The 27,511-nt window shown below is 45.2% G+C and overlaps 1 protein-coding gene across 5 annotated transcripts in view; it reads left to right on the top strand.

Annotated features, from left to right (window-relative positions):
• Positions 1-27,502, top strand: part of LOC139573242 (pre-B-cell leukemia transcription factor-interacting protein 1-like) — a 30,838-nt gene extending 3,336 nt beyond the window's left edge. Inside the window, exons 2-12 of one of the 5 annotated variants that reach the window (XM_071396481.1) lie at positions 9,131-9,213; positions 9,346-9,436; positions 20,466-20,527; positions 20,631-21,060; positions 21,201-21,428; positions 21,685-21,708; positions 22,247-22,299; positions 22,405-22,509; positions 22,633-22,867; positions 23,240-23,920; positions 23,978-27,502. In XM_071396481.1, coding sequence (XP_071252582.1) covers positions 9,157-9,213; positions 9,346-9,436; positions 20,466-20,527; positions 20,631-21,060; positions 21,201-21,428; positions 21,685-21,708; positions 22,247-22,299; positions 22,405-22,509; positions 22,633-22,867; positions 23,240-23,920; positions 23,978-24,768 — 2,757 coding nt within the window. In that variant the 5' untranslated portion in view covers positions 9,131-9,156 and the 3' untranslated portion in view covers positions 24,769-27,502. Of the gene's footprint in view, positions 1-9,128; positions 9,214-9,345; positions 9,437-20,465; positions 20,528-20,630; positions 21,061-21,200; positions 21,429-21,684; positions 21,709-22,246; positions 22,300-22,404; positions 22,510-22,632; positions 22,868-23,239 lie in introns of those variants that run through there. The other 4 variants (XM_071396482.1, XM_071396478.1, XM_071396480.1 and 1 more) reach the window with 4 other exon arrangements.
• Positions 27,503-27,511: the final 9 nt, after the last annotated feature.

Below are 27,511 nucleotides of genomic sequence, written 5' to 3'. Positions count from 1 at the left end.
AAAATGTAGCTACTAACCTTGTATGACAGCATCCCTTTTCATTTTGGACAAAAATTATAAGGATATTCACAGTTAAGAAAACTGGTTGTTTTGCAAATGTTGAACGTATAATATGGCTACTAAAACTTGGAAAGCTAAATCAAGTCCAAGTATACAGATTCGACGATATTCTTGCAGAAAAATGTCACATGAATGTGAATGTCTCCTTCATGATTTGCCCAAATGTACCTGGGGACTTCACACATGCTTCAAGTTATCCATCTGAAACTTTGCACACACACTGCTGCCATCTTGTGGACACTATCGGAATTACAACCAATGATAGTTACAACTGTGACCTTTCTCTTCCATTTCAAAGATGGTGGTAGAAGACTGGTTGTTTTTTTTCTTTGTATTTTCTTCTACCAGATCTATTGTGTTTATTCTCCTACTTCCAATTCACATTTCCACACACTTCAAAGTGTTTCCTTTCAAATGGTACCAATAATATGCATATCCTTGCTTCAGGGGCTAGAGGCAGTTAGATTTTGGTATGTCATTTAGGTGAAAATTGAAAAAAAAGGGGGCTATTCCTAAGAAGTTTTAAAACAAATGTGGTTTCTACTGACAATTGAGATGTACTAACTATGTCATAATGGGACAACGAGCGGATAAGAAGCATTCCATAATTTCGATTAAGACAATGAGTGAGCTAGGATTGACATAGTCAATATAACTTTGTTCAGCACTTTTGAAATGTACAGTGACAGAATTCAGAACATGGGCTGTTCCTCTGGTTCTGACTTGGTGTACAGGGAGAAAACCATAAGAAAATTAAAGGGGGCATATACGCAGACAATGAAAGCCCTTACAATATTTGATGATTACGTTTCTCTAAAACATGGCTAAAGGCTACATGTGCACCACCAAGTCAGAACAGGGCGGCAGGTAGCCTAGTGGTTAGAGCGTTGGACCAGTAACCGAAAGGTTGGAAGTTCAAATCCCCGAGCTGACAAGGTAAAATAAATCTGTCGTTCTGCTCCTGAACAAGGCAGTTAACCCAATGTTCCTAGGCCGTCATTGAAAATAAGAATTTGTTCTAAACTGACTTGCCTAGTTAAATAAAGGTAAAATATATATATATTTAATTATGAGGGGGGAAAGGGACCAAATTATTAGGGTGAGGCAGCTTACTACACAACATACATTCATAGCTAAAGTATACATATCTCCCTGGAACATCACATTTATGCAGCAGCATACAATACATTTTCGGACTCACCTTGTTATGCTCACTTGAACAGGAAGGTGGCGCAGCGGTCCTTCGTGGGCAATTTCTGTTGTCAAACTTTGTCATCAATGTCTGGCATTCTCTGGATTTATGGTGCTTTCAAGACAACTGGGAAAACGCAAGATGAGCTCTAGAAAAGGCCCAAGTCCCGACTTGTTATTTAGAGTTGGATGACCGTTCAAAACGTATTTTCCCAGTCGGAGCTCTTTTTATTTTTACGTGTTCCCAGTTGTCTGGAACTCACTGAAGTCTGAGGTTTCCAGTTGTTTTGAATGCTGTAGAAGTCTGGGTTGACAGCATGGCTAATGTATTCACCCTTTTATGGCCCATGTGTTTGAATGTTTATCCTTTTAAGCTTGGAAAAGAGACCCTTAAACCCAGACTTGGACTACACACCCTCTCCACTGAATAGCAGGCTAGTGATTGCTTTGCAATGTTTGCAGTTAGCCACTGATTCCTTCCAAACCACTCATTGTTGAATTTGAAATGTCCAACTTCTTGTGTAATGTTTATGTCCAATTGCCGATGAGCAACGATACATTTTATGTATCATTTCTCTTCATATGACAAGTATTGAAAGCATTTGCCAGTAGATTTTTGACTTGGTTCATGATTTTGACTGTTAGCTAGGACATTGAAAGTATGATGTTGACATGATCAGTCCAATCAAAGCTTCCGTAGACATGTGATTTGACAACATTTTATCTGTGGCCAAAGACCTTGAGCCTTCTTGGATGAGCACCCAAGGTGCTTGAATTTTCAAGCTCTACCCGTAGATTTTGCGGTGACTTAGTGTCCCCATGAGACACCTGCATTTTGGAGCTGCCTTAAGAAAGCAAAAAAGAGACTGTATGCGGCTTTATTAACTCAATGATTGTTTGCAAACTGACATTAATGCCAAAATAACATGCAAAAAAAACATATACATGTATATATGTGTTATTTGTATAATTTTACATTTACATTTACATTTAAGTCATTTAGCAGACGCTCTTATCCAGAGCGACTTACAAATTGGTGCATTCACCTTATGACATCCAGTGGAACAGCCACTTTACAATAGTGCATCTAAATCTTTTAAGGGGGGGGGGGGGGGTGAGAAGGATTACTTTATCCTATCCTAGGTATTCCTTAAAGAGGTGGGGTTTCAGGTGTCTCCGGAAGGTGGTGATTGACTCCGCTGTCCTGGCGTCGTGAGGGAGTTTGTTCCACCATTGGGGGGCCAGAGCAGCGAACAGTTTTGACTGGGCTGAGCGGGAACTGTACTTCCTCAGTGGTAGGGAGGCGAGCAGGCCAGAGGTGGATGAACGCAGTGCCCTTGTTTGGGTGTAGGGCCTGATCAGAGCCTGGAGGTACTGAGGTGCCGTTCCCCTCACAGCTCCGTAGGCAAGCACCATGGTCTTGTAGCGGATGCGAGCTTCAACTGGAAGCCAGTGGAGAGAGCGGAGGAGCGGGGTGACGTGAGAGAACTTGGGAAGGTTGAACACCAGACGGGCTGGGGCGTTCTGGATGAGTTGTAGGGGTTTAATGGCACAGGCAGGGAGCCCAGCCAACAGCGAGTTGCAGTAATCCAGACGGGAGATGACAAGTGCCTGGATTAGGACCTGCGCCGCTTCCTGTGTGAGGCAGGGTCGTACTCTGCGGATGTTGTAGAGCATGAACCTACAGGAACGGGCCACCGCCTTGATGTTAGTTGAGAACGACAGGGTGTTGTCCAGGATCACGCCAAGGTTCTTAGCGCTCTGGGAGGAGGACACAATGGAGTTGTCAACCGTGATGGCGAGATCATGGAACGGGCAGTCCTTCCCCGGGAGGAAGAGCAGCTCCGTCTTGCCGAGGTTCAGCTTGAGGTGGTGATCCGTCATCCACACTGATATGTCTGCCAGACATGCAGAGATGCGATTCGCCACCTGGTCATCAGAAGGGGGAAAGGAGAAGATTAGTTGTGTGTCGTCTGCATAGCAATGATAGGAGAGACCATGTGAGGTTATGACAGAGCCAAGTGACTTGGTGTATAGCGAGAATAGGAGAGGGCCTAGAACAGAGCCCTGGGGGACACCAGTGGTGAGAGCACGTGGTGAGGAGACAGATTCTCGCCACGCCACCTGGTAGGAGCGACCTGTCAGGTAGGACGCAATCCAAGCGTGGGCCACGCCGGAGATGCCCAACTCGGAGAGGGTGGAGAGGAGGATCTGATGGTTCACAGTATCGAAGGCAGCCGATAGGTCTAGAAGGATGAGAGCAGAGGAGAGAGAGTTAGCTTTAGCAGTGCGGAGCGCCTCCGTGATACAGAGAAGAGCAGTCTCAGTTGAATGACTAGTCTTGAAACCTGACTGATTTGGATCAAGAAGGTCATTCTGAGAGAGATAGCGGGAGAGCTGGCCAAGGACGGCACGTTCAAGAGTTTTGGAGAGAAAAGAAAGAAGGGATACTGGTCTGTAGTTGTTGACATCGGAGGGATCGAGTGTAGGTTTTTTCAGAAGGGGTGCAACTCTCGCTCTCTTGAAGACGGAAGGGACGTAGCCAGCGGTCAGGGATGAGTTGATGAGCGAGGTGAGGTAAGGGAGAAGGTCTCCGGAAATGGTCTGGAGAAGAGAGGAGGGGATAGGGTCAAGCGGGCAGGTTGTTGGGCGGCCGGCCGTCACAAGACGCGAGATTTCATCTGGAGAGAGAGGGGAGAAAGAGGTCAGAGCACAGGGTAGGGCAGTGTGAGCAGAACCAGCGGTGTCGTTTGACTTAGCAAACGAGGATCGGATGTCGTCGACCTTCTTTTCAAAATGGTTGACGAAGTCATCTGCAGAGAGGGAGGAGGGGGGGGGAGGGGGAGGAGGATTCAGGAGGGAGGAGAAGGTGGCAAAGAGCTTCCTAGGGTTAGAGGCAGATGCTTGGAATTTAGAGTGGTAGAAAGTGGCTTTAGCAGCAGAGACAGAAGAGGAAAATGTAGAGAGGAGGGAGTGAAAGGATGCCAGGTCCGCAGGGAGGCGAGTTTTCCTCCATTTCCGCTCGGCTGCCCGGAGCCCTGTTCTGTGAGCTCGCAATGAGTCGTCGAGCCACGGAGCGGGAGGGGAGGACCGAGCCGGCCTGGAGGATAGGGGACATAGAGAGTCAAAGGATGCAGAAAGGGAGGAGAGGAGGGTTGAGGAGGCAGAATCAGGAGATAGGTTGGAGAAGGTTTGAGCAGAGGGAAGAGATGATAGGATGGAAGAGGAGAGAGTAGCGGGGGAGAGAGAGCGAAGGTTGGGACGGCGCGATACCATCCGAGTAGGGGCAGTGTGGGAAGTGTTGGATGAGAGCGAGAGGGAAAAGGATACAAGGTAGTGGTCGGAGACTTGGAGGGGAGTTGCAATGAGGTTAGTGGAAGAACAGCATCTAGTAAAGATGAGGTCGAGCGTATTGCCTGCCTTGTGAGTAGGGGGGGAAGGTGAGAGGGTGAGGTCAAAAGAGGAGAGGAGTGGAAAGAAGGAGGCAGAGAGGAATGAGTCAAAGGTAGACGTGGGGAGGTTAAAGTCGCCCAGAACTGTGAGAGGTGAGCCGTCCTCAGGAAAGGAGCTTATCAAGGCATCAAGCTCATTGATGAACTCTCCGAGGGAACCTGGAGGGCGATAAATGATAAGGATGTTAAGCTTGAAAGCTAACATCCTATTTAGCCCTGAATGACGGGTCGCCACTGCCTCTTTAAATGCTCCACAGTTGAGACAGTGGCGCTCCTTCAGAATGCGTGTGCATGTTTGATTGATTCACCAGGGCACTGTTCGCTCTCTCCGTCTTGGAGTCTATCTCATTGGCTCTATATTTAGCTAGGCTAATATCTATATTTAAGTCATTCCGCGATATGCTCCACAATGCTCCGTTGGCCCTAGGCGACGTTCAACAGGCCTCTCAAGGGAAGAGCCTGATTAGAAGACCTAAATGACTGTGGGACAGAGAAGAGACATGGGGGACTGAAGTGTGTCATGCTGTGATCTGACAGAAGTGGCATGATTGAAGATGGTGTCAGACACAATGACAATAATAACCCGTATTGGAAGTAGCCTAAAGTCCAATTTAATAGAAGAACATACTTTTGAAAGTAGACAGGATACTTTTTTCTAGGCTTTCAAGAAACATACTAATGCATGTATGCAGTTTATTGCACCGTTTTATAATCCTGTCAAGTATTTTCAGTCAGTTGGTTTCTGCTCCAGTAATTTCAGCCTGAGTGGAGGTGCCTCCTGCACTTCCTGGCCAGACATAGAATCACAATGACTAGAATGGACTAGCTCTCTAAAATACACCATCCACCGAATGACAATAGAATTTGCCATTTTGTGCATGTGTCGTAGAACTTTAAGGCACATTAAAAGAGATTATGTGGTTGGCATCAATTAATTGAACATTTAAAAAAAAAAAAAAAAAAATACTGGGCCTTCCTGCACCTAATATGGCTCTGGGTGTAGGCCAATCCACTGCTCCTTTGGGAATGTCTGTTCTACTAATTCTAATTCTACAATGGCCCGAGCCATAGTAACCCCTGTCTTTGCCAAAGCATGCGTCAGCCAGTCAGAAGCCAGGGTAGCCACAATGCTAGCAACACGCACTATACTACTAATGAAGGACTGAATGCACTCAAATGAGTGTGCACTTCATGTACACACACACACACACACTTCCTGTGCATGTAAAAACAGACGATGTAAATGAGGAGTTTAAGCAGCAGAATGCGGAGTGGAACAATACTGTAGCATACTGATGCTGTAGGGTCTTCAGTAGCAGAATGAGGAGTGGAACAGTACTGTAGCATACTGATGCTGTAGGGCCTTCAGTAGCAGAATGAGGAGTGGAACAGTACTGTAACATACTGATGCTGTAGGGTCTTCAGTAGCAGAATGAGGAGTGGAACAGTACTGTAGCATACTGATGCTGTAGGGTCTTCAGTAGCAGAATGAGGAGTGGAACAGTACTGTAGCATACTGATGCTGTAGGGTCTTCAGTAGCAGAATGAGGAGTGGAACAGTACTGTAACATACTGATGCTGTAGGGTCTTCAGTAGCAGAATGAGGAGTGGAACAGTACTGTAACATACTGATGCTGTAGGGTCTTCAGTAGCAGAATGAGGAGTGGAACAGTACTGTAACATACTGATGCTGTAGGGCCTTCAGTAGCAGAATGAGGAGTGGAACAGTACTGTAACATACTGATACTGTAGGGTCTTCAGTAGCAGAATGAGGAGTGGAACAGTACTGTAGCATACTGATCCTGTAGGGCCTTCAGTAGCAGAATGAGGAGTGGAACAGTACTGTAGCATACTGATGCTGTAGGGCCTTCAGTAGCAGAATGACGAGTGGAACAGTACTGTAACATACTGATGCTGTAGGGTCTACAGTAGCAGAATGAGGAGTGGAACAGTACTGTAACATACTGATGCTGTAGGGCCTTCAGTAGCAGAATGAGGAGTGGAACAGTACTGTAACATACTGATGCTGTAGGGTCTTCAGTAGCAGAATGAGGAGTGGAACAGTGAACTGTACTGTAGCATACTGACTCTGTAAGGCCTTCAGTAGCAGAATGAGAAGTGGAACAGTGAACTGTACTGTAGCATACTGACTCTGTAAGGCCTTCAGTAACAGAATGAGAAGTGGAACAGTGAACTGTACTGTATCATACTGACTCTGTAAGGCCTTCAGTAGCAGAATGAGAAGTAGAACAGTGAACTGTACTGTATCATACTGACTCTGTAAGGCCTTCAGTAGCAGAATGAGAAGTAGAACAGTGAACTGTACTGTATCATACTGACTCTGTAAGGCCTTCAGTAGCAGAATGAGAAGTAGAACAGTGAACTGTACTGTATCATACTGACTCTGAGCGGATGGTCGGGGGACCGGAACAAAATGACAAATAGTTTTCGACTGTAAATTGACCGCAAGAAGCCCAAACAGATACTTTTTCTTGCCACTGTATCTGATCCCTTTGGAAATACCTAGATTTCTGCATAAATTGGTCATAAAATTTGATCTGAACTTCATCTAGGTCACAACAATAGAAAAACAAAGTCCTCTTAAACTAATAACACACAAACAATACATTTTCATGGCTTTTGTTGAACACACCGTGTAAACATTCACAGTGCAGGGTGGGAAAAGTATGTGAACTCTTGGATTTAATAACTGGTTGACCCTCCTTTGACAGCAATAACCTCAACCAAACATTTTCTGTAGTTGCAGATCAAAACTGCACAACGGTCAGGAGGAATTTTGGACCATTCCTCTTTACAAAACTATTTCAGTTCAGCAATATTCTTGGGACGTCTGGTGTGAACTGCTCTCTTGAGGTCATGCCACAGCATCTCAATCTGGTTGAGGTCAGGACTCTGACTAGGCCACTCCAGAAGGTGTATTTTCTTCTGTTGAAGCCATTCTGTTGTTGATTTATTTCTGTGTTTTGGGTCGTTGTCCTGTTGCATCACCCAACTTCTGTTGAGCTTCAATTGGCGGACAGATAGCCTAACATTCTCCTGCAAAATGTCTTGATAAGCTTTGGAATTAATTTCTGTCAACGATAGCAAGCAGCCCCAAACCATGATGCTCCCTCCACCATACTTTACAGATGAGGTTTTGATGTTGGTGTGCTGTGCCTTAATTTCTCCACACACAGTGTTGTGTGTTCCTTCCAAACATCTCAACTGTAGTTTCATCTGCCACAGAATATTTTGCCAGTAGCGCTGTGGAACATCCAGGTGCTCTTTTGCTAACTTCCGACGTGCAGCAATTTTTTGGGGGACAGCGTGGCGTCTTTTCGTGGTGTTCTCCCATGAACACCATTCTTGTTTTATGTATCGTAGATTTGTAAACAGATGTTAGCATGTTCCAGAGATTTCTGTAAGTCTTTAGCTGACACTCTAGGATTCTTCTTAACCTCATTGAGCATTCTGCGTTGTGCTCTTGCAGTCGTCTTTGCAGGACGGCCACTCCTAGAGAGAGTAGCAACAGTGCTGAACTTTCTACATTTATAGACAATTTGTCTCACCGTGGACTGATGAACATCATGTCTTTTAGAGATACTTTTGTAACCCTTTCCAGATTTATGCAAGTCAACAATTCTTAATCTTAGGTCTTCTGAGATCTCTTTTGTTCGAGGCATGGTTCACTTCGGGCAATGCTTCTTGTGAATAGCAAACTCAAATTTTGTGAGTGTTTTTTATAGGGCAAGGAAGCTCTAACCAACATCTCCAATCTCGTCTCAGTGATTCAAATTAGTTTTTGGAGAAGTCATTAGCCTAGGGGTTCACATACTTTTCCAACCTACACTGTGAATGTTTAAATTATGTATTCAATATAAACAAGAAAAATAAAATAATTTGTGTGTTATTAGTTTAAGCACACTGTTTGTCTATTGTTGTGACTTAGATGAAGATCAGATCAAATGTTATGACCAATTTATGCAGAAATCCAGGTAATTCCAAAGGGTTCACATACATACTTTTTCTTGCCACTATGTTTGACTAAAATAATAATTTCAAACCTTGCTTACATTTGTAAACAACCACGTGTCTCTCTGTTATGCATGGGAATACTTGAGAACAGACTTATGAATTAAAATCTCTTGGAGCTGATTTCCTGGTGTTTTTACAGTCTTTTTAGTATCTGTACATAAAGCCTACAGCAATACTATTCAGTACTGCTGCCTTTCTCCTCTCCCTCTGGCCCTTACTCTATCAATCAATGTCATGTAATCGCCCATGACAGGCACACACTTGGTTTCCCAGGTTTAAATCAGTTGAATGAAAACCAGTAAACTGTGAACCTTGAGGCCAGGATTTCAATAATACTGGCCTACTGTAGGCCTATCTATAGCCTGTGCTGAAGTACTGTGTTTGACTTGCAGGTGCTGGACAGAGCCACGAGGGGACAATGTCTGACAGCAGTGGTGCTGCCAACAGCAATAGCTGGACTGTCCTCACAGCTGAGGTACGCTCTCTTTACACTTCAGTGTGTGTGTGCACTGCAGAGTTTACAAAAGTTTGAGTTTTGAACATTTGTTTTTCAAATGGGATTAATGTGTCACCATATGGGCCAATTAAATAATTGTGTGTGTCTCAGGAGACTGTTGCTGAGACACTGAGGCCTGTAGAGGAGGGAACAGAGCACCATGAAGATACACCCAGTCATACTGCTGCAGAGAAACCTACAGGTACACCCAGTCATACTGCTGCAGAGAAACCTACAGGTACACCCAGTCATACTGCTGCAGAGAAACCTACAGGTACACCCAGTCATACTGCTGCAGAGAAACCTACAGGTACACCCAGTCATACTGCTGCAGAGAAACCTACAGGTACACCCAGTCATACTGCTGCAGAGAAACTTACAGGTACACCCAGTCATACTGCTGCAGAGAAACCTACAGGTACACCCAGTCATACTGCTGCAGAGAAACCTACAGGTACACCCAGTCATACTGCTGCAGAGAAACCTACAGGTACACCCAGTCATACTGCTGCAGAGAAACCTACAGGTACTCCCAGTCATACTGCTGCAGAGAAACCTACAGGTACTCCCAGTCATACTGCTGCAGAGAAACCTACAGGTACTCCCAGTCATACTGCTGCAGAGAAACCTACAGGTACTCCCAGTCATACTGCTGCAGAGAAACCTACAGGTACACCCAGTCATACTGCTGCAGAGAAACCTACAGGTACACCGTCATACTGCTGCAGAGAAACCTACAGGTACACCCAGTCATACTGCTGCAGAGAAACCTACAGGTACACCCAGTCATACTGCTGCAGAGAAACCTACAGGTACACCCAGTCATACTGCTGCAGAGAAACCTACAGGTACCCCTAGTCATACTGCTGCAGAGAAACCTACAGGTACACCCAGTCATACTGCTGCAGAGAAACCTACAGGTACACCCAGTCATACTGCTGCAGAGAAACCTACAGGTACTCCCAGTCATACTGCTGCAGAGAGACCTACAGGTACTCCCAGTCATACTGCTGCAGAGAGACCTACAGGTACTCCCAGTCATACTGCTGCAGGGAAACCTACAGGTACACCCAGTCATACTGCTGCAGAGAAACCTACAGGTACTCCCAGTCATACTGCTGCAGAGAAACCTACAGGTACACCCAGTCATACTGCTGCAGAGAAACCTACAGGTACTCCCAGTCATACTGCTGCAGAGAGACCTACAGGTACTCCCAGTCATACTGCTGCAGAGAAACCTACAGGTACTCCCAGTCATACTGCTGCAGAGAAACCTACAGGTACTCCCAGTCATACTGCTGCAGAGAAACCTACAGGTACACTCAGTAATACTGCTGCAGAGACACCTACAGGTACTCCCAGTCATACTGCTGCAGAGAAACCTACAGGTACACCCAGTCATACTGCTGCAGAGAAACCTACAGGTACTCCCAGTCATACTGCTGCAGAGAAACCTACAGGTACTCCCAGTCATACTGCTGCAGAGAAACCTACAGGTACACCCAGTCATACTGCTGCAGAGAAACCTACAGGTTCTCCCAGTCATACTGCTGCAGAGAAACCTACAGGTACTCCCAGTCATACTGCTGCAGAGAAACCTACAGGTACACCCAGTCATACTGCTGCAGAGAAACCTACAGGTACTCCCAGTCATACTGCTGCAGAGAAACCTACAGGTACACCCAGTCATACTGCTGCAGAGAAACCTACAAGTACACCCAGTCATACTGCTGCAGAGAAACCTACAGGTTCTCCCAGTCATACTGCTGCAGAGAAACCTACAGGTACTCCCAGTCATACTGCTGCAGAGAAACCTACAGGTACACTCAGTAATACTGCTGCAGAGAAACCTACAGGTACTCCCAGTCATATTGCTGCAGAGAAACCTACAGGTACACCCAGTCATACTGCTGCAGAGAAACCTACAGGTACTCCCAGTCATACTGCTGCAGAGAAACCTACAGGTACTCCCAGTCATACTGCTGCAGAGAAACCTACAGGTACTCCCAGTCATACTGCTGCAGAGAAACCTACAGGTACTCCCAGTCATACTGCTGCAGAGAAACCTACAGGTACTCCCAGTCATACTGCTGCAGAGAAACCTACAGGTACTCCCAGTCATACTGCTGCAGAGAAACCTACAGGTACACCCAGTCATACTGCTGCAGAGAAACCTACAGGTACACCCAGTCATACTGCTGCAGAGAAACCTACAGGTACTCCCAGTCATACTGCTGCAGAGAAACCTACAGGTACTCCCAGTCATACTGCTGCAGAGAAACCTACAGGTACACTCAGTAATACTGCTGCAGAGACACCTACAGGTACTCCCAGTCATACTGCTGCAGAGAAACCTACAGGTACACCCAGTCATACTGCTGCAGAGAAACCTACAGGTACTCCCAGTCATACTGCTGCAGAGAAACCTACAGGTACTCCCAGTCATACTGCTGCAGAGAAACCTACAGGTACACCCAGTCATACTGCTGCAAAGAAACCTACAGGTTCTCCCAGTCATACTGCTGCAGAGAAACCTACAGGTACTCCCAGTCATACTGCTGCAGAGAAACCTACAGGTACACCCAGTCATACTGCTGCAGAGAAACCTACAGGTACTCCCAGTCATACTGCTGCAGAGAAACCTACAGGTACACTCAGTAATACTGCTGCAGAGAAACCTACAGGTACTCCCAGTCATATTGCTGCAGAGAAACCTACAGGTACACCCAGTCATACTGCTGCAGAGAAACCTACAGGTACTCCCAGTCATACTGCTGCAGAGAAACCTACAGGTACTCCCAGTCATACTGCTGCAGAGAAACCTACAGGTACTCCCAGTCATACTGCTGCAGAGAAACCTACAGGTACTCCCAGTCATACTGCTGCAGAGAAACCTACAGGTACTCCCAGTCATACTGCTGCAGAGAAACCTACAGGTACACCCAGTCATACTGCTGCAGAGAAACCTACAGGTACACCCAGTCATACTGCTGCAGAGAAACCTACAGGTTCTCCCAGTCATACTGCTGCAGAGAAACCTACAGGTACTCCCAGTCATACTGCTGCAGAGAAACCTACAGGTACACTCAGTAATACTGCTGCAGAGACACCTACAGGTACTCCCAGTCATACTGCTGCAGAGAAACCTACAGGTACACCCAGTCATACTGCTGCAGAGAAACCTACAGGTACTCCCAGTCATACTGCTGCAGAGAAACCTACAGGTACTCCCAGTCATACTGCTGCAGAGAAACCTACAGGTACACCCAGTCATACTGCTGCAAAGAAACCTACAGGTTCTCCCAGTCATACTGCTGCAGAGAAACCTACAGGTACTCCCAGTCATACTGCTGCAGAGAAACCTACAGGTACACCCAGTCATACTGCTGCAGAGAAACCTACAGGTACTCCCAGTCATACTGCTGCAGAGAAACCTACAGGTACACCCAGTCATACTGCTGCAGAGAAACCTACAGGTTCTCCCAGTCATACTGCTGCAGAGAAACCTACAGGTACTCCCAGTCATACTGCTGCAGAGAAACCTACAGGTACACTCAGTAATACTGCTGCAGAGAAACCTACAGGTACTCCCAGTCATATTGCTGCAGAGAAATCTACAGGTACACCCAGTCATACTGCTGCAGAGAAACCTACAGGTACTCCCAGTCATACTGCTGCAGAGAAACCTACAGGTACTCCCAGTCATACTGCTGCAGAGAAACCTACAGGTACTCCCAGTCATACTGCTGCAGAGAAACCTACAGGTACACCCAGTCATACTGCTGCAAAGAAACCTACAGGTTCTCCCAGTCATACTGCTGCAGAGAAACCTACAGGTACTCCCAGTCATACTGCTGCAGAGAAACCTACAGGTACACCCAGTCATACTGCTGCAGAGAAACCTACAGGTACTCCCAGTCATACTGCTGCAGAGAAACCTACAGGTACACCCAGTCATACTGCTGCAGAGAAACCTACAGGTTCTCCCAGTCATACTGCTGCAGAGAAACCTACAGGTACTCCCAGTCATACTGCTGCAGAGAAACCTACAGGTACACTCAGTAATACTGCTGCAGAGAAACCTACAGGTACTCCCAGTCATATTGCTGCAGAGAAATCTACAGGTACACCCAGTCATACTGCTGCAGAGAAACCTACAGGTACTCCCAGTCATACTGCTGCAGAGAAACCTACAGGTACTCCCAGTCATACTGCTGCAGAGAAACCTACAGGTACTCCCAGTCATACTGCTGCAGAGAAACCTACAGGTACTCCCAGTCATACAGTGAGCACCAAAAGTATTGGGAATGTTTTGGCTCTGTACTCCAACACTGGATTTGAAATTAGGTTAAAGTGCAGACTGTCAAGCTTTGATTTGAGGGTATTTTCATACATATTGGGTAAACTGTGTAGAAATAACAGCACCTGTTGTACATAGTACCCCTAGTATAGGGAACAAATTCACTTCTCAAATCAAAATGTATTTGTCACATACACATGGTTAGCAGATGTTAATGCGAGTGTAGAAAATGCGTGTGCCTCTAGTTCCAACCATGCAGTAATATCTAACAAGTAATCTAACCTAACAATTTCGCAACAACTACCTTATACACACAAGTGTAAAGGAATGAATAAGAATATGTACATACAAATATTTGAATGAGTGATGGCCGAACGGCATAGGCAAGATGCAGTAGATGGTATAGAGTACAGTATATACATATGAGATGAGTGATGTAGGGTATGTAAACATTATTTAAAGTGGCTAGTGATACATTTATTACATACATTTTTCCATTATTAAAGTGGCTAGAGTTGAGTCAGTATGTTGGCATCAGCCCCTCAATGTTAGTGATGGCTGTTTAACAGTCTGATGGCCTTGAGATAGAAGCTGTTTTTCAGTCTCTCGGTTCCCGCTTTGATGCACCTGTACTGACCTCGCCTTCTGGATGATAGCGGGGTGAACAGGCAGTGGCTCTGGTGGTTGTTGTCCTTGATGATCTTTTTGGCCTTCCTGTGACATCGGGTGGTATAGGTGTCCTGGAGGGCAGGTAGTTTGCCCCCGGTGATGCGTTGTGCAGACCTCACTACCCTCTGGAGAGCCTTGCGGTTATGGGCGGAGCAGTTGCCGTACCAGGCGGTGATACAGCCCGACAGGATGCTCTCGATTGTGCATCTGTAAAAGTTTGTGAGTGTTTTTGGTGACAAGACAAATTTCTTCAGCCTCCTGAGGTTGAAGAGGCTCTGCTGCGCCTTCTTCACAACGCTGTCTGTGTGGGTGGACCAATTCAGTTTGTCCGTGATGTGTACGCAGAGGAACTTAAAACTTCCCACCTTCTCCACTACTGTCCCGTCGATGTGGATAGGGGGCTGCTCCCTCTGCTGTTTCCTGAAGTCCACGATCATCTCCTTTGTTTTGTTGACATTGAGTGTGAGGTTATTTTCCTGACACCACACTCCAAGGGCCCTCACCACCTCCCTGTAGGCCGTCTCGTCGTTGTTGGTAATCAAGCCTACCACTGTAGTGTCATCTGCAAACTTGATGATTGAGTTGGAGGTGTGCATGGCCACACAGTCGTGGGTGAACAGGGAGTACAGTAGAGCGATGAGAACGCACCCTTGTATCCCATTGTTGAGGATCAGCGGAGTGGAGATGTTGTTACCTACCCTCACCACCTGGGGGCAGCCTGTCAGGAAGTCCAGGTTCCAGTTGCACAGGGCGGGGTCGAGACCCAGGGTCTCGAGCTTAATGACGAGTTTGGAGGGTACTATAATGTTAAATGCTGAGCTGTAGTCGATGAACAGCATTCTTACATAGGTATTCCTCTTGTCCAGATGGGTTAGGGCAGTGTGATTGCGATTGTGTCGTCTGTGGACCTATTAGGGTGGTAAGCAAATTGGAGTGGGTCTAGGTTGTCAGGTAGGGTGGAGGTGATATGGTCCTTGACTAGTCTCTCAAAGCACTTCATGATGACGGAAGTGAGTGCTACGGGGCGGTAGTCGTTTAGCTCAGTTACCTTAGCTTTCTTGGGTAGAGGAACAATGGTGGCCCTCTTGAAGCATGTGGGAACAGCAGACTGGGATAAGGATTGATTGAATATGTCCGTAAAACACACCAGCCAGCTGGTCTGCGCATGCTCTGAGGACGCGGCTGGGGATGCCGTCTGGGTGTAACGGATGTGAAATGGCTAGCTAGTTAGCGGTGGTGCGCGCTAGCAGCCTTTCATTTGGTTACGTCACTTGCTCTGAAGCCTAGATGTAGTGTTGCCCCTTGCTCTGCAAGGGCCGCGGCTTTTGTGGAGCGATGGGTAACGACGCTTCGTGGGTGACTGTTGTTGATGTGTGCAGAGGGTCCCTGGTTCGCGCCCGTGTCGGGGCGAGGGGACGGTCTAAAGTTATACTGTTACGTTGATGCTGTTGACCCGGATCACTGGTTGCTGCGGAAAATGAGGAGGTCGAAAGGGGGGTGAGTGTAACGGATGTGAAATGGCTAGCTAGTTAGCGGTGGTGCGCGCTAGCAGCCTTTCAGTCGGTTACGTCACTTGCTCTGAAACCTAGAAGTAGTGGTTCCCCTTGCTCTGCAAGGGCCGCGGCTTTTGTGGAGCGATGGGTAACGACGCTTCGTGGGTGGCGGTTGTTGATGTGTGCAGAGGGTCCCTGGTTCGCGCCCGTGTCGGGGCGAGGGGACGGTCTAAAGTTATACTGTTACATGGGCCTGCATCCTTGCGAGGGTTAACACGTTTAAATGTTTTACTCACGTTGGCTGCAGTGAAGGAGAGCCCGCAGGTTTTGGTAGCGGGCCGTGTCAGTGGCACTATATTGTCCTCAAAGCGAGCAAAGAAGTTGTTTAGTAGTCAAACGTTTAGTATTACATAAAGCGTGTGACTCTACAAACTTGTTGGCTGCATTTGCTGTTTGTTTTAGTTGTGTTTCAGATAATTTTTTGCCAAGTATAAATGAATGGTAAATTCATGAATTGTATCATTTTAAGTCAGGTTTATTGTAAATAAGAATATATGTTTATAAACACTTCTACATTAATGTGGAAGCTGCCAAGATTACGGATAGTCCTGAATGAATTGTGAATAATGAGTGAGAAAGTTAGACGCTCAAATACCCCCCCCCCCCCCCCCAAAAAAAATGCTAACCTCTCCTGTTATTGTAATGGTGAGAGGTTACCATGTCGTGGGGGTATGATATAAAATGCTAACCTCTCCTGTTTTTGTAATGGTGAGAGATTAGCATGTCTTGGGGGTATGATATTTGTGCGTCTAACTTTCTGACTCATCATTATTCACGAATCATTCAGGTTTACATAATCATGGTAGCATCCACATTAATGTAGATGTGTTTTGAAGTGTTTATTTACAATAAAAGTGACTACAAAATGACACTACATTATTTACCATTCATTTCCATTGGGCGCAACATAATATGAAACACAACCAGAACAAACTGCAAATGCAACCAACAAGTTTGTAGAGTAACACGCTTACGGCAATCATTGTGTGCTAGGAATATGGGACCAAATACTAAACTTTGGACTAATTTAATACACATAATATAAATTAATTTGTCCCAGTACTTTTGGTCCCCTAAAATGTGAGGACCATGTACAAAAAGTTCTGTAATTTCTAATTGATATGGATGAATATACCCTCAAATTAAAGTTGAGTCTGTACTTTAACCTCAGTCACTGTATCATTTCAAATCCAAAGTGCCGGAGTACAGAGCCAAAACGACAACAAAAAATTCCCTGTCCCAATACTTTCGGAGCTTACTGTATTGCCACATGAGAACCTACAGGTACACAACACATATTGCCACATGAGAACCTACAGGTACACAACACATATTGCAACAGTGGTGATTTTAGCATGTAAATCTTGGTGGGACTCAGAAAATGTTTGATTCATGCCAGTAAAGCCACTAAACAACACTACACAATACATTAATTGCACTATAACGGTGCCCACAAACTGTTAAGGCCTACATATAGCTGTCCCAACAGCAGAGCTTTCTTTTCAGCACCATGGAGTGAATCCTTACCAGCGCTACACCTGGCTATCAGTGGAGCCTTGTCTGGCAGCGAAACAGTTCATTCAGCCTCGTTTACTGCCTTTAATAAAACATAGCTGACATGGCTGACTTGTTTAAACAAATGTGGTTTCTACTGACAATTAAGATGTACAAATTCCTTTATGTGCCATAAAGGAACGATGAGCGGATAAGAATCAATCTGTAATTTTGATTAAGACATTAATGAGCTAGCTAAAATGGACGTAGTCAATATAACTTTGTTCAGCACTTTTGAAATATACAGTCGTGGCCAAAAGTTTTGAATGACACATATACATTTTCACAAAGTTTGCTGCTTCAATTTCTTTAGATATTTTTGTCAGATGTTACTATGGAATACTGAAGTATAATTACAAGCATTTCGTAAGTGTCAAAGGCTTTTTATTGACAATTACATGAAGTTGATGCAAAGAGTCAATATTTGCGGTGTTGACCCTTCTTTTTCAGGACCTCTGCAATTCGCCCTGGCATGCTGTCAATGAACTTCTGGGCCACATCCTGACTGATGGCAGCCCATTCTTGCATAATCAGTGCTTGGAGGTAGTCAGAATTTGTGGGTTTGTGCACCCGCCTCTTGAGGATTGACCACAAGTTCTCAATGGGATTAAGGTCTGGGGAGTTTCCTGGCCATGGACCCAAAATATCGATGTTTTGTTCCCCGAGCCACTTAGTTTTGCCTTATGGCAAGGTGCTCCATCATGCTGGAAAAGGCATTGTTCGTCACCAAACTCATCCTGGATGGTTGGGAGAAGTTGCTCTCGGAGGATGTGTTGGTACCATTCTTTATTCATGGCTGTGTTCTTAGGCAAAATTGTGAGTGAGCCCACTCCCTTGGCTGAGAAGCAACCCCACACATGAATGGTCTCAGGATGCTTTACTGTTGGCATGACACAGGACTGATGTCTTCTCCGGACAAGCTTTTTTCCGGATGCCCAAACAATCGGAAAGGGGATTCAGGGGGAAAGGGGGGAGGGGGGACAAGGTCAAATCATGATCTTCAGGTCGGAGCTCTAGAAAGAGGCTTGAGTTCCCGAATTAGAATTCAGAGTTGGATGACCATTCAAAACATATTTTCCCAGTCGGAGCTCGTTTTTTTTTCTTCCAGAGTTCCCACTTGTCTTGAACTCACTCAAGTCTGAGATTTCCCAGTTCTGAAATCTGCTGTGTTCAAAACAACATGGCAGATTTCGGAACTGGGAAATCTGACTTGAGTGAGTTTATCCTTTTAAGCTTGGAAAAGAGACCCTTAAACCCAGACTTGGACCACACACCCTTTCCACTGAATAGAAGGCTAGTGATTGCTTTGCAACACTTGCAGTTAGCCACTGATTCCTTCCAAACCACTCATTGTTGAATTTGCGATTTCCAACTTGTTGTGTAATGGTTGTCCAATGGCCGATGAGCAACAATACATTTTGTATGATTTTTCTTCGTATGACAATTATTGAAAATTATTTGCCAGTACATTGTCGACTTGACTCATGATGACTGTTTGCTAGCTAAGATTTTGAAAGTATCATGTTGACATGATCAGTCCAATCAAAGCTACGGTAGATAGTGCATTCGGAAAGTATTCAGACCCATTGACTTTTTCCACATTTTGTTACATTACAGCCTTATTTTAAAATTGATGAAATAGTTTTTTTTATATATATTTTTTTTTTAATTGAACCTTTATTTAACTAGATAAATCAGTTAAGAACAAATTCTTATTTACAATGACGGCCTACCCCGGCCAAACCTGGACGACGCAGGGCCAATCGTGCGCCGCCCTATGGGCTCCCCCAATCTACACATAATACCCCATCATGACAAAGCAAAAACGTTTTTATTTTAATTTTAGCAAATGTATGTATCACATTTACATAAATATTCAGATCCTTTACTCAGTACTTTGTTGAAGCACCTTTGGCAGCGATTACAGCCTCGAATTTGGGGAGTTTCTCCCATTCTTCTCTGCAGATCCTCAAGCTCTGTCAGGTTGGATGGGGAGCGTCGCTGCACAACTATCTTCAGGTCTCTCCAGAGATGTTTGATCGGGTTCAAGTCCAGGCTCTGGCTGGGCCACTCAAGGACATTCAGAGACTTGTCCTGAAGCCAGTCCTGCGTTGTCTGGGCTGTGTGCTTAGGGTCGTTGTCCTGTTGGAAGATCAACCTTCGCTCCAGTCTGAGGTCCTGAGCACTCTGCAGCAGGTTGTCATCAAGGATTTCTCTGTACTTTGCCCCGTTCATCTTTCCCTCGATCCTGACTAGTTTCCCAGTCCCTGCCGCTGAAAAACATCACCACAGCATGATGCTGCCACCACCATGCTTCACCGTAGGGATGGTGCAAAGTTTCCTCCAGACGTGACACTTGGTATTCAGGCCAAAGAGTTCAATCTTGGTTTCATCAGACCAGAGTATCTTGTTTCTCATGGTCTGAAAGTCTTTAGGTGCCATTTGGCAAACTCCAAGCGGGCTGTCATGTGCCTTTAACTGAGCAGTGGCTTCTGTCTGGCCACTCTACTATAAAGGCCTGATTGTTGGAGTGCTGCAGAGATGGTTGTCCTTCTGGAAGGTTCTCACATCTCCACAGAGGAACTATGGAGCGCTATCAAAGTGACCATTGGGTTCTTGGTCACCTCCCTGACCAAGGCCCTTCTCTCCAGATTGCTCAGTTTGGCCGGGCGGCCAGTTCTAGGAATAGTCTTGGTGGTTCCAAACTTCTTCCATTTAAGAATGATGGAGGCCACTGTGTTCTTGTGGACCTTCATTGCTGCAGAATCTCCATGTAGATTTTGCGTTGACGTAGTGTCCCCATGAGTGACAGAACACTGACCCAATCACGACCCAACTAGAGAACATTTCCAAACCCCTTCGCTCTGTATTTTACGCTGGCTGCCCCACCACCACAGAAAGTGCTGAGCCTGGCAAAAACACCTGCATTTTGGAGCTGCAATACTCAAGAAATGTGAAAAGAGACCATGTTTGTATGCAGCGTTATTAACTCATTGTTTGCAAACTGATATGTGAAACGTATTAATGCCAAATAACATACAAAAAGATGGGGCTCTACCCTGCCGTGAATGACGGGTCGCAACTGCAATAGTATAACCTACAGGCACTAATACTGTTATACTACTTAACCTCTAACATGTCTGTCTGTCTATCAGAGAGTAGGCCTGGGGAGGATGCAGTGTCTGCTGAAGAGTCTCACTCTGTGAAGCTACAGCAGGTTAGAGATCCATCTCTATTGATACTCCACCTAGGATCATATCTAGCTAGAGGAAACACTGACTGGTCTTGGACACTAACAGTTGTTTCACATCCATCCCCAGGAGACCCAGGAAACACAACCAGAGAGAGACAAGGATTACACCCCTGTTGTAGAGAGTCCCACCCATGACTTTCCTTTTGACCCTGCCCTTGACTCCACCTCTGCTAGTGTTGCTCCTCCGAGCTCTCTGTTAGAAGTCCCCGCCCCCACAGGCCGTGACCCAGATACACACAGCCAATCCAGAAGCCTCCCTGGGAACCCAGCCCCTCCCATCTCTGACCCTGATTCATTCTCTGACTCCTACACCCACATTAGCTCCTCCCCCGACCTTGAAGAGCCCCCTGCCTTGCTGCTCAACACCGAGCCACCGGAAGAGGTGGGGCTTGTACAGGAAGCGGAGGGGTATATACAGGATGTGCATCATCATTATGAGGAGGGGCTTGGGCAGGAAGAGAAGGAGTCTGATCTGTCTGAGGTCGGGGCCAAGACAGGTGAGACACAAGGCATCTGTCTGGAGCACCGTAACAACATTAGCTTCACTGTCACTTCTCCTTACAATGTAGTTTGTGTAAACTGTCCCTTTAAAGCTAATGTTCAGTGGTTATAACTCCTCTCTTTCTCCCTGGGCCAGACTCCCATCTGGAAGCAGAGGTGGTGGGGGAGGAGGAAGGGGTGTCAGGGGTGAGGAGGAGGAGGGGGTCTCTCCTGGCAGCTCTGGAGCGGATCGGAAGGAAGGAGGAGGAGGAGGATGAGTTCCGGACTCCGCAGCAGAGGGAGCAAGAGGAGACTGGTTTCTCTCTCAACAAGTGCATCCTAGGAGCTGTCATACTGCTGGGCCTCGGAACCATCTTCTTCTCAGGTGTGTGTCTCTGCAGTTTCTGTTACCATGGTAACATACAATATTGTTACCTTTAAGTGACCTGTGTATGACCTACACACACCTGTATGTCACCTGTGCCTGTCTCTTCTCTATGATGGTAATACAACGTGCTTCACATAATGATGAATGATTAGACTAAAGGGATTTGTCCCCCACATCACAGCTAGTCAGTAGTGTGTTGGTTGAAGTAGTGGTCACAGATAAAGGTCTATCTGAGACTGTATTATGTCTACAGGTGTCTTCATGGACCTGGATGGTGGTAGGTTGTGTGTGTGTGTGTGTGTGTGTGTGTGTGTACCAGAGGAAAAGAGGAGTGTTATGCGATTAACACTCGCATGCTTGGTTGACAGTGCTCTCCATGCTTTCCCAAGATGCACTGCTCTCTCTAGGTTTCTTAGCCAATTACAAATGACAAGTGCACGTTGACAATGTGTGTGTGTGTGTGCATGCTGAGGGGGCTTTGTGCAGGTGATGTTGCCTGCCCATCCTCATGACACCGTTTGAGTGTGTTTTGATGCATCATGTTGTTTCTCAATGCTTTGATGAGGAAGCTCCTGACATGCACTGATGCACTGTGTGTTGCATTCCATCCTTGTGTTTTGTTGTCATGGTGATAGTGCATCCTAGTGTTTGTGTGTAGAGTGATGTGTATTGTCCCCAATGTGTTATTTGATATGTCTGTGGTTGTCTCCATTGTCTTTGTTACGTTGCATTATACTTGTTATAACTGTGATATAATGCATTGTAACATTCTGTGTCAGTCTTGTGATGCGTTATAACAGCTGTTGTCCTTCCAGAGGGGGACTATGATGCCAGGGAGCTGAGAGAAACAGAGGTGGTGGGAAAACAGGTCAGCCTCTTTCTCTATATATCTTATTCCCCTCTAACTTCAAAATTCAAATGGTAGTGTATGTGTGTGTGTGTAATGTTTGTCTGTGTGTGTGTGTTATCAAAGGAATGGCTGAATCCTGAGGTTCCTCTTCCTCTTGACAGTACAGACCAACTGAATAAACTGGCTAAAGAAGACCCACGGATAGCTGTACTGCAAGCCCAACTCCTGGTAGGCCCCTCGCTGTGTCTCTCTCTCTCTTCCTCTCTCTTTCTTTCTGACTTAATGTACAACTGTGTGTGTGTGCTGCCTATATTCTCAAAGGGTCCTCTTTTTTTATAATTTTTTAATCAGGCACAGAAAGAGGAGCTAAAAGTAGCCCAGAAGGAGGCGGAGGATGGAGGGAAGGAGAGAAAGAAGAGAGAGGAGGTGGAGAAGGAGCACGGTAGGCTGAAGAAAGAGATGACGTCGCTCCCTGTCCTTCAGAAGGAGAACGAGAGGATGAAGAGAGAGCTGGAGTCTGTTCCTGTCTTACAGAAGGATCTAGAGACACTCAGAGCCACAGTGACTGAACTAAAACACAGCACAGGTACTTAGGAGTAGACCTGGCTTCAAATACTATTTAAAATAATTTACAATACTGTACTTCAGCTGGGCTTGATTGAGAATGCATGGCACAATAAAATTGTCTTAACTGCAAGCCCCGCCCACCTGGTACACCAGGCATGCTAAAGCCATCCCTAAAAGTATTTGGAAGATTTCCAATAGTATTTGAACCCACAGGTCTGTGTAGGAGAGAGGGAGGGGAGTAGGGAATGTGAAGGCGGGAGGAAGAGGACAGGGGGAAAGAGCTAGCTAGTGACACTAATAGCAACAGTGACTGAACTAGCACACAGACACACACAACATGTATATGCACACAAACACAAAAATGTCTAATTCTCTTAATTTCTTTCCTTAGCCAAAGAAGCAGCATCACCTCCAGTCTCTGCCTCTGTCCCGCCCCACTCTGGCCAAGCTGGGGATGACAGCCAGAACACAGCCAGAACGATAGAGAGGGAGGGCAAGAAACCAGGGAAGGGAGAGAAAACAGATCAAAAAGAGTTGAAGGAAGAGAAGACGGATTGGAATAAGGGAGGGAAGAAGGATTGGAATAAGGGAGGGAAGACGGATTGGAATAAGGGAGGGAAGAAGGATTATAAGGTAGAAAAAGAGTGGAGAAGTGGAAAATATGACCAGGAGAAAGAAGGAAAAGAGGAGAAAGAGTGGAAGAAGAAAGAAGACAAGAAGGGAGAATGGAAGAAAGATGAATCTAGCAGAGGGGATGAGGGCAAACCATGGAAGGACAGAGGAAACAAGATGGAATGGAAGGAGAAGAGTGAGAAAAAAGACTGGAAGGTGGAGAAAGATTGGAAAAAGGAAAAACCTGAAAGATGGAGTGATAGCAAGGAGTGGAAAAAAGGCAAGGGTGACCGGAAGGGAAAAGAGGAGAAAAATCAAAAGAAAGGAGGTTGGGTTGAGTGGAAGGGAGAGAAGAATGGGAAAGAGGACACAAATCGAAGAAAAGGAGGTTGGAATGAGGGCAGGGATGAGTGGAAGGGAGAGAAGAATGGGAATGAGGACAAAAATCGAAGAAAAGGAGGTTGGAATGAGGGCAGGGATGCGTGGAAGGGAGAGGAGAAAAATCGAAGAAAAGGAGGTTATAATAAGGGCAGAGATGAGTGGAAGGGAGAGAAGGAGTGGAAGAACGACAAGGATGACTATAAGGACCTTGGCAAAGGATGGAAGGAGAGAGGAGAGAAAAAGGAGTGGAAGGGAGAGAAAGATTGGACAAAGAAAGACGTCAGTAAAGAGTGGAAGAGTAAGGACAACAGGAGAGAAAATGAGTGGTCTGATGGAAATAGAAAGATGGAAGGATTGAAGGAGGAGAGAAATGGTGGGAACTGGAAAAAGGACAGAGGGAATGACAAGTACGAGAAGGACCATCACCACCACTACTCTAAGGAAGGGCAGAAAGAGAGGAGAAAGAGAGAAAAGGGCCCTACCCAAACCCACCGCAGAACCTCCCTTGAGCAACCTGACTACTGGAGTCACCAGAGAGAACGACTGCAGCACAAACCCAACCCTCAAACCCACTGCAGTTCAGTGGAGGCCTGCGCCCAGGCAGAGGGGCTGCTCCCTGTCACCATGCCGGAGTTTGAGGCCCTGCTCCTGGGTTACCTGGTCAAGGCAGAGAGGGTGGGGGTGGAGGCCTCCAAGAGGGAGGAGCTCAGTAAGCTAACCAAGGAGTTCTTCAGTGACGGAGTGTTCGTTCATGACCAGATGAGCTTCAAGGACTTTGTGGAGGATGTGGATGACATCTTAGAGGATATGGTGGAGGTAGAGGAGGAGATGGATGACTTTGAGGAAGAAGCCATGAACAGGTTTTCAGTTCCAGGGGGAGGAGAGAGGGAGAAGTGGAGGAAGGAGAGTGGGAGAGGACGGGTGTGATGGAGTGAGAAAGGGAGTCAACGCATGTCAGGAGGAGCGGAAAGATGGAGGTGGAGGAAAATAGATGGATGTGCTGCAAGGTAGAATTTAGGAGGAGCAACACACACATACATATATATACTACCACCGTAGAGTTTGGGGTCATTTAGAAATTTTTGAAAGAAAAGCACTTTCTTTTTTGTCCATTAAAATCAAATTGATCAGAAATGCAATGTAGACATTGTTAGTGTTGTAAATTACTATTGTAGCTGGAAACTGCTGATTTTTAATGGAATATCTACATAGGCGTACAGAGGCCCGTTATCAGCAACCATCACGCCTGTGTTCCAATAGCACGTTGTGTTAGCTAATCCAAGTTTATCATTTTAAAAGGCGTATTTGATCATTAGAAAACATTAGTGTCTAGTTTGAGAAACAGATGCTTCACAAGTCCTCAACTGGCAGCTTCATTAAATAGTACCCGAAAAACACCAATCTCAACTTCAACAGTGAAGGGGCGACTCCGGGATGCTAGCCTTCTAGGCAGAGTTGCAAAGAAAAAGCCATATCTCAGACTGGCCAATAAAAAGAAAAGATTAAGATGGGCAAAAGAACACAGACATTGGACAAAGGAACTCTACCTAGAAGGCCAGCATCCCGGAGTCGCCTCTTCACTGTTGACGTTGAGACTGGTGTTTTGCAGGTACTATTTAATGAAGCTGCCAGTTGAGGACTTGTGAGGCGTCTGTTTCTCAAACTAGACACTCCAATGTACTTGTCCTCTTGCTCAGTTGTGCACCGGGGCCTCCCACTCCTCTTTTTATTCTGGTTAGAGCCAGTTTGTGCTGTTCTGTGAAGGGAGCAGTACACAGTGTGGTACGAGATCTTCAGATTCTTGGCAATTTCTCGCATTGAATAGCCTTCAATTCTCAGAACAAGAATAGACTGACGAGTTTCAGAAGAAAGGTTTTTGTTTCTGGCCATTTTGAGCCTGTAATCGAACCCACAAATGCTGATGCTCCAGATACTCAACTAGTCTAAAAAAGGCCAGTTTTGTTGCTTCTTTAATCAGTACAACAGTTTTCAACTGTGCTAACATAATTGCAAAAGGGTTTTCTAATGATTAATTAGCCTTTTAAAATGGAATAAGCTAACACATGAGTGATGGAACACAGGAGTGATGGTTGCTGATAATGGGCCTCTGTACGCCTTTGTAGATATTCCATTAAAAATCTGCCGTTTCCATCTACAGTAGTCATTTACAACACTAACAATGTCTACACTGTATTTCTAATCAATTTGATATTTTAATGGACAAGAAATTAGCTTTTCTTTCAAAAACAAGGACATTTCTAAGTGACCCCAAACTTTTGAACGGATATACAGTGGGACAAAAAAGTATTTAGTCAGCCACCAATTGTGCAAGTTCTCCCACTTAAAAAGATGAGAGAGGCCTGTAATTTTCATCATAGGTACACTTCAACTATGACAGACAAAATGAGATTTTTTTCTCTCCAGAAAATCACATTGTAGGATTTTTAATGAATTTATTTGCAAATTATGGTGGAAAATAAGTAAGAAAATAACCCTAAACCCCCTAGAAATAGTACTTGACCTTGGGGACTAACAAAATGTCCCCAGTTCGGTCCAATTTGTTTGTTTACTATTCTTGTGGGGACTTCTGATCCCCACAAATATAGTGAAACACATCCAAACACACACACACTATCTATTAATGTCTTTAATCTTATGCTATTTTCCGCTGTAGATTACACTATGCATCGTGCACTGCCAAGTTAACCCTTTCACTGGCCGCGTGTAGTGTTGGTAGCTCTCATTCATGTCAATCATTTCTGTTAACTTATTTATTAATAACTTCATTTTTGTTTGTGAGACGTGGTCTTTAAAAGTCATTAAAGGATAGATTTACAAAGTGACTGAAGTACTGAGGAGGAGTGAATGTAACGTGAGGCAGGTCTTTATTTTCATGTCAATGTTCAACAGGTTGTAAATAGTGCACTAAAACACCACACACTTACAAAACATTTGAATAATATATTATATTTAAAATAAAATAGAGGATTTTAGAAATGTCAAAAGGCACATAAACTTGCTTTGGAGACAATGTAATATGTTGACCATGCATCCATCCTTTTGGAGAAAGAGGGAATGTATTGAAAACACTAAAACGTCTTTACTTTTGGTTATGTTGCAACAGTTCTTATGAAGCAAAATGCTCATGGCACTTAAGATGAGGATTGTCTTCAGGAAAGAAAACAGTTGGATGTTGTGGTTCAACTTGACTTTACAGTCCTGTATTTACCAGTTATTTACTTACATAGTAGAATGATCATTACATCAGAATAACCACCTAATAACTTTTGTATTATTTTTTTAAATATTCATTGTAATAGTTTCTAATTCTGTTGAATTCTTTGAGATAAGTACCAAAAGGTATGACTTGTTACCATTAGTTTTATAGTAAATACCTGGTAGATACCAGATGAAGCAGGGCTGTAAAATAAAGTCTTACTGATGCCCTATGTTTACATGATGGTAACTGTGTAAAACTGATGATTGACAAGCCCATATCCACTCATTAAAACATTGATTGAATGGACATTCAAGTTGAACCAGGTGGGCTTACAGCAGCATCTTTGAAAACTCCACTTTGTGTGCTTTAAATGTGCAAATGTAATATGGTACGATTGTGATAAAAGCAACCTAATAAATGAAGCTTTGACCTTCTGAAGAACAGTTGTCG

The sequence above is a fragment of the Salvelinus alpinus genome, chromosome 4 (assembly GCF_045679555.1).
Source record: "Salvelinus alpinus chromosome 4, SLU_Salpinus.1, whole genome shotgun sequence".
Lineage (NCBI taxonomy): Eukaryota > Metazoa > Chordata > Actinopteri > Salmoniformes > Salmonidae > Salvelinus > Salvelinus alpinus.
This window is presented reverse-complemented; position numbering and strand designations above follow the sequence as displayed.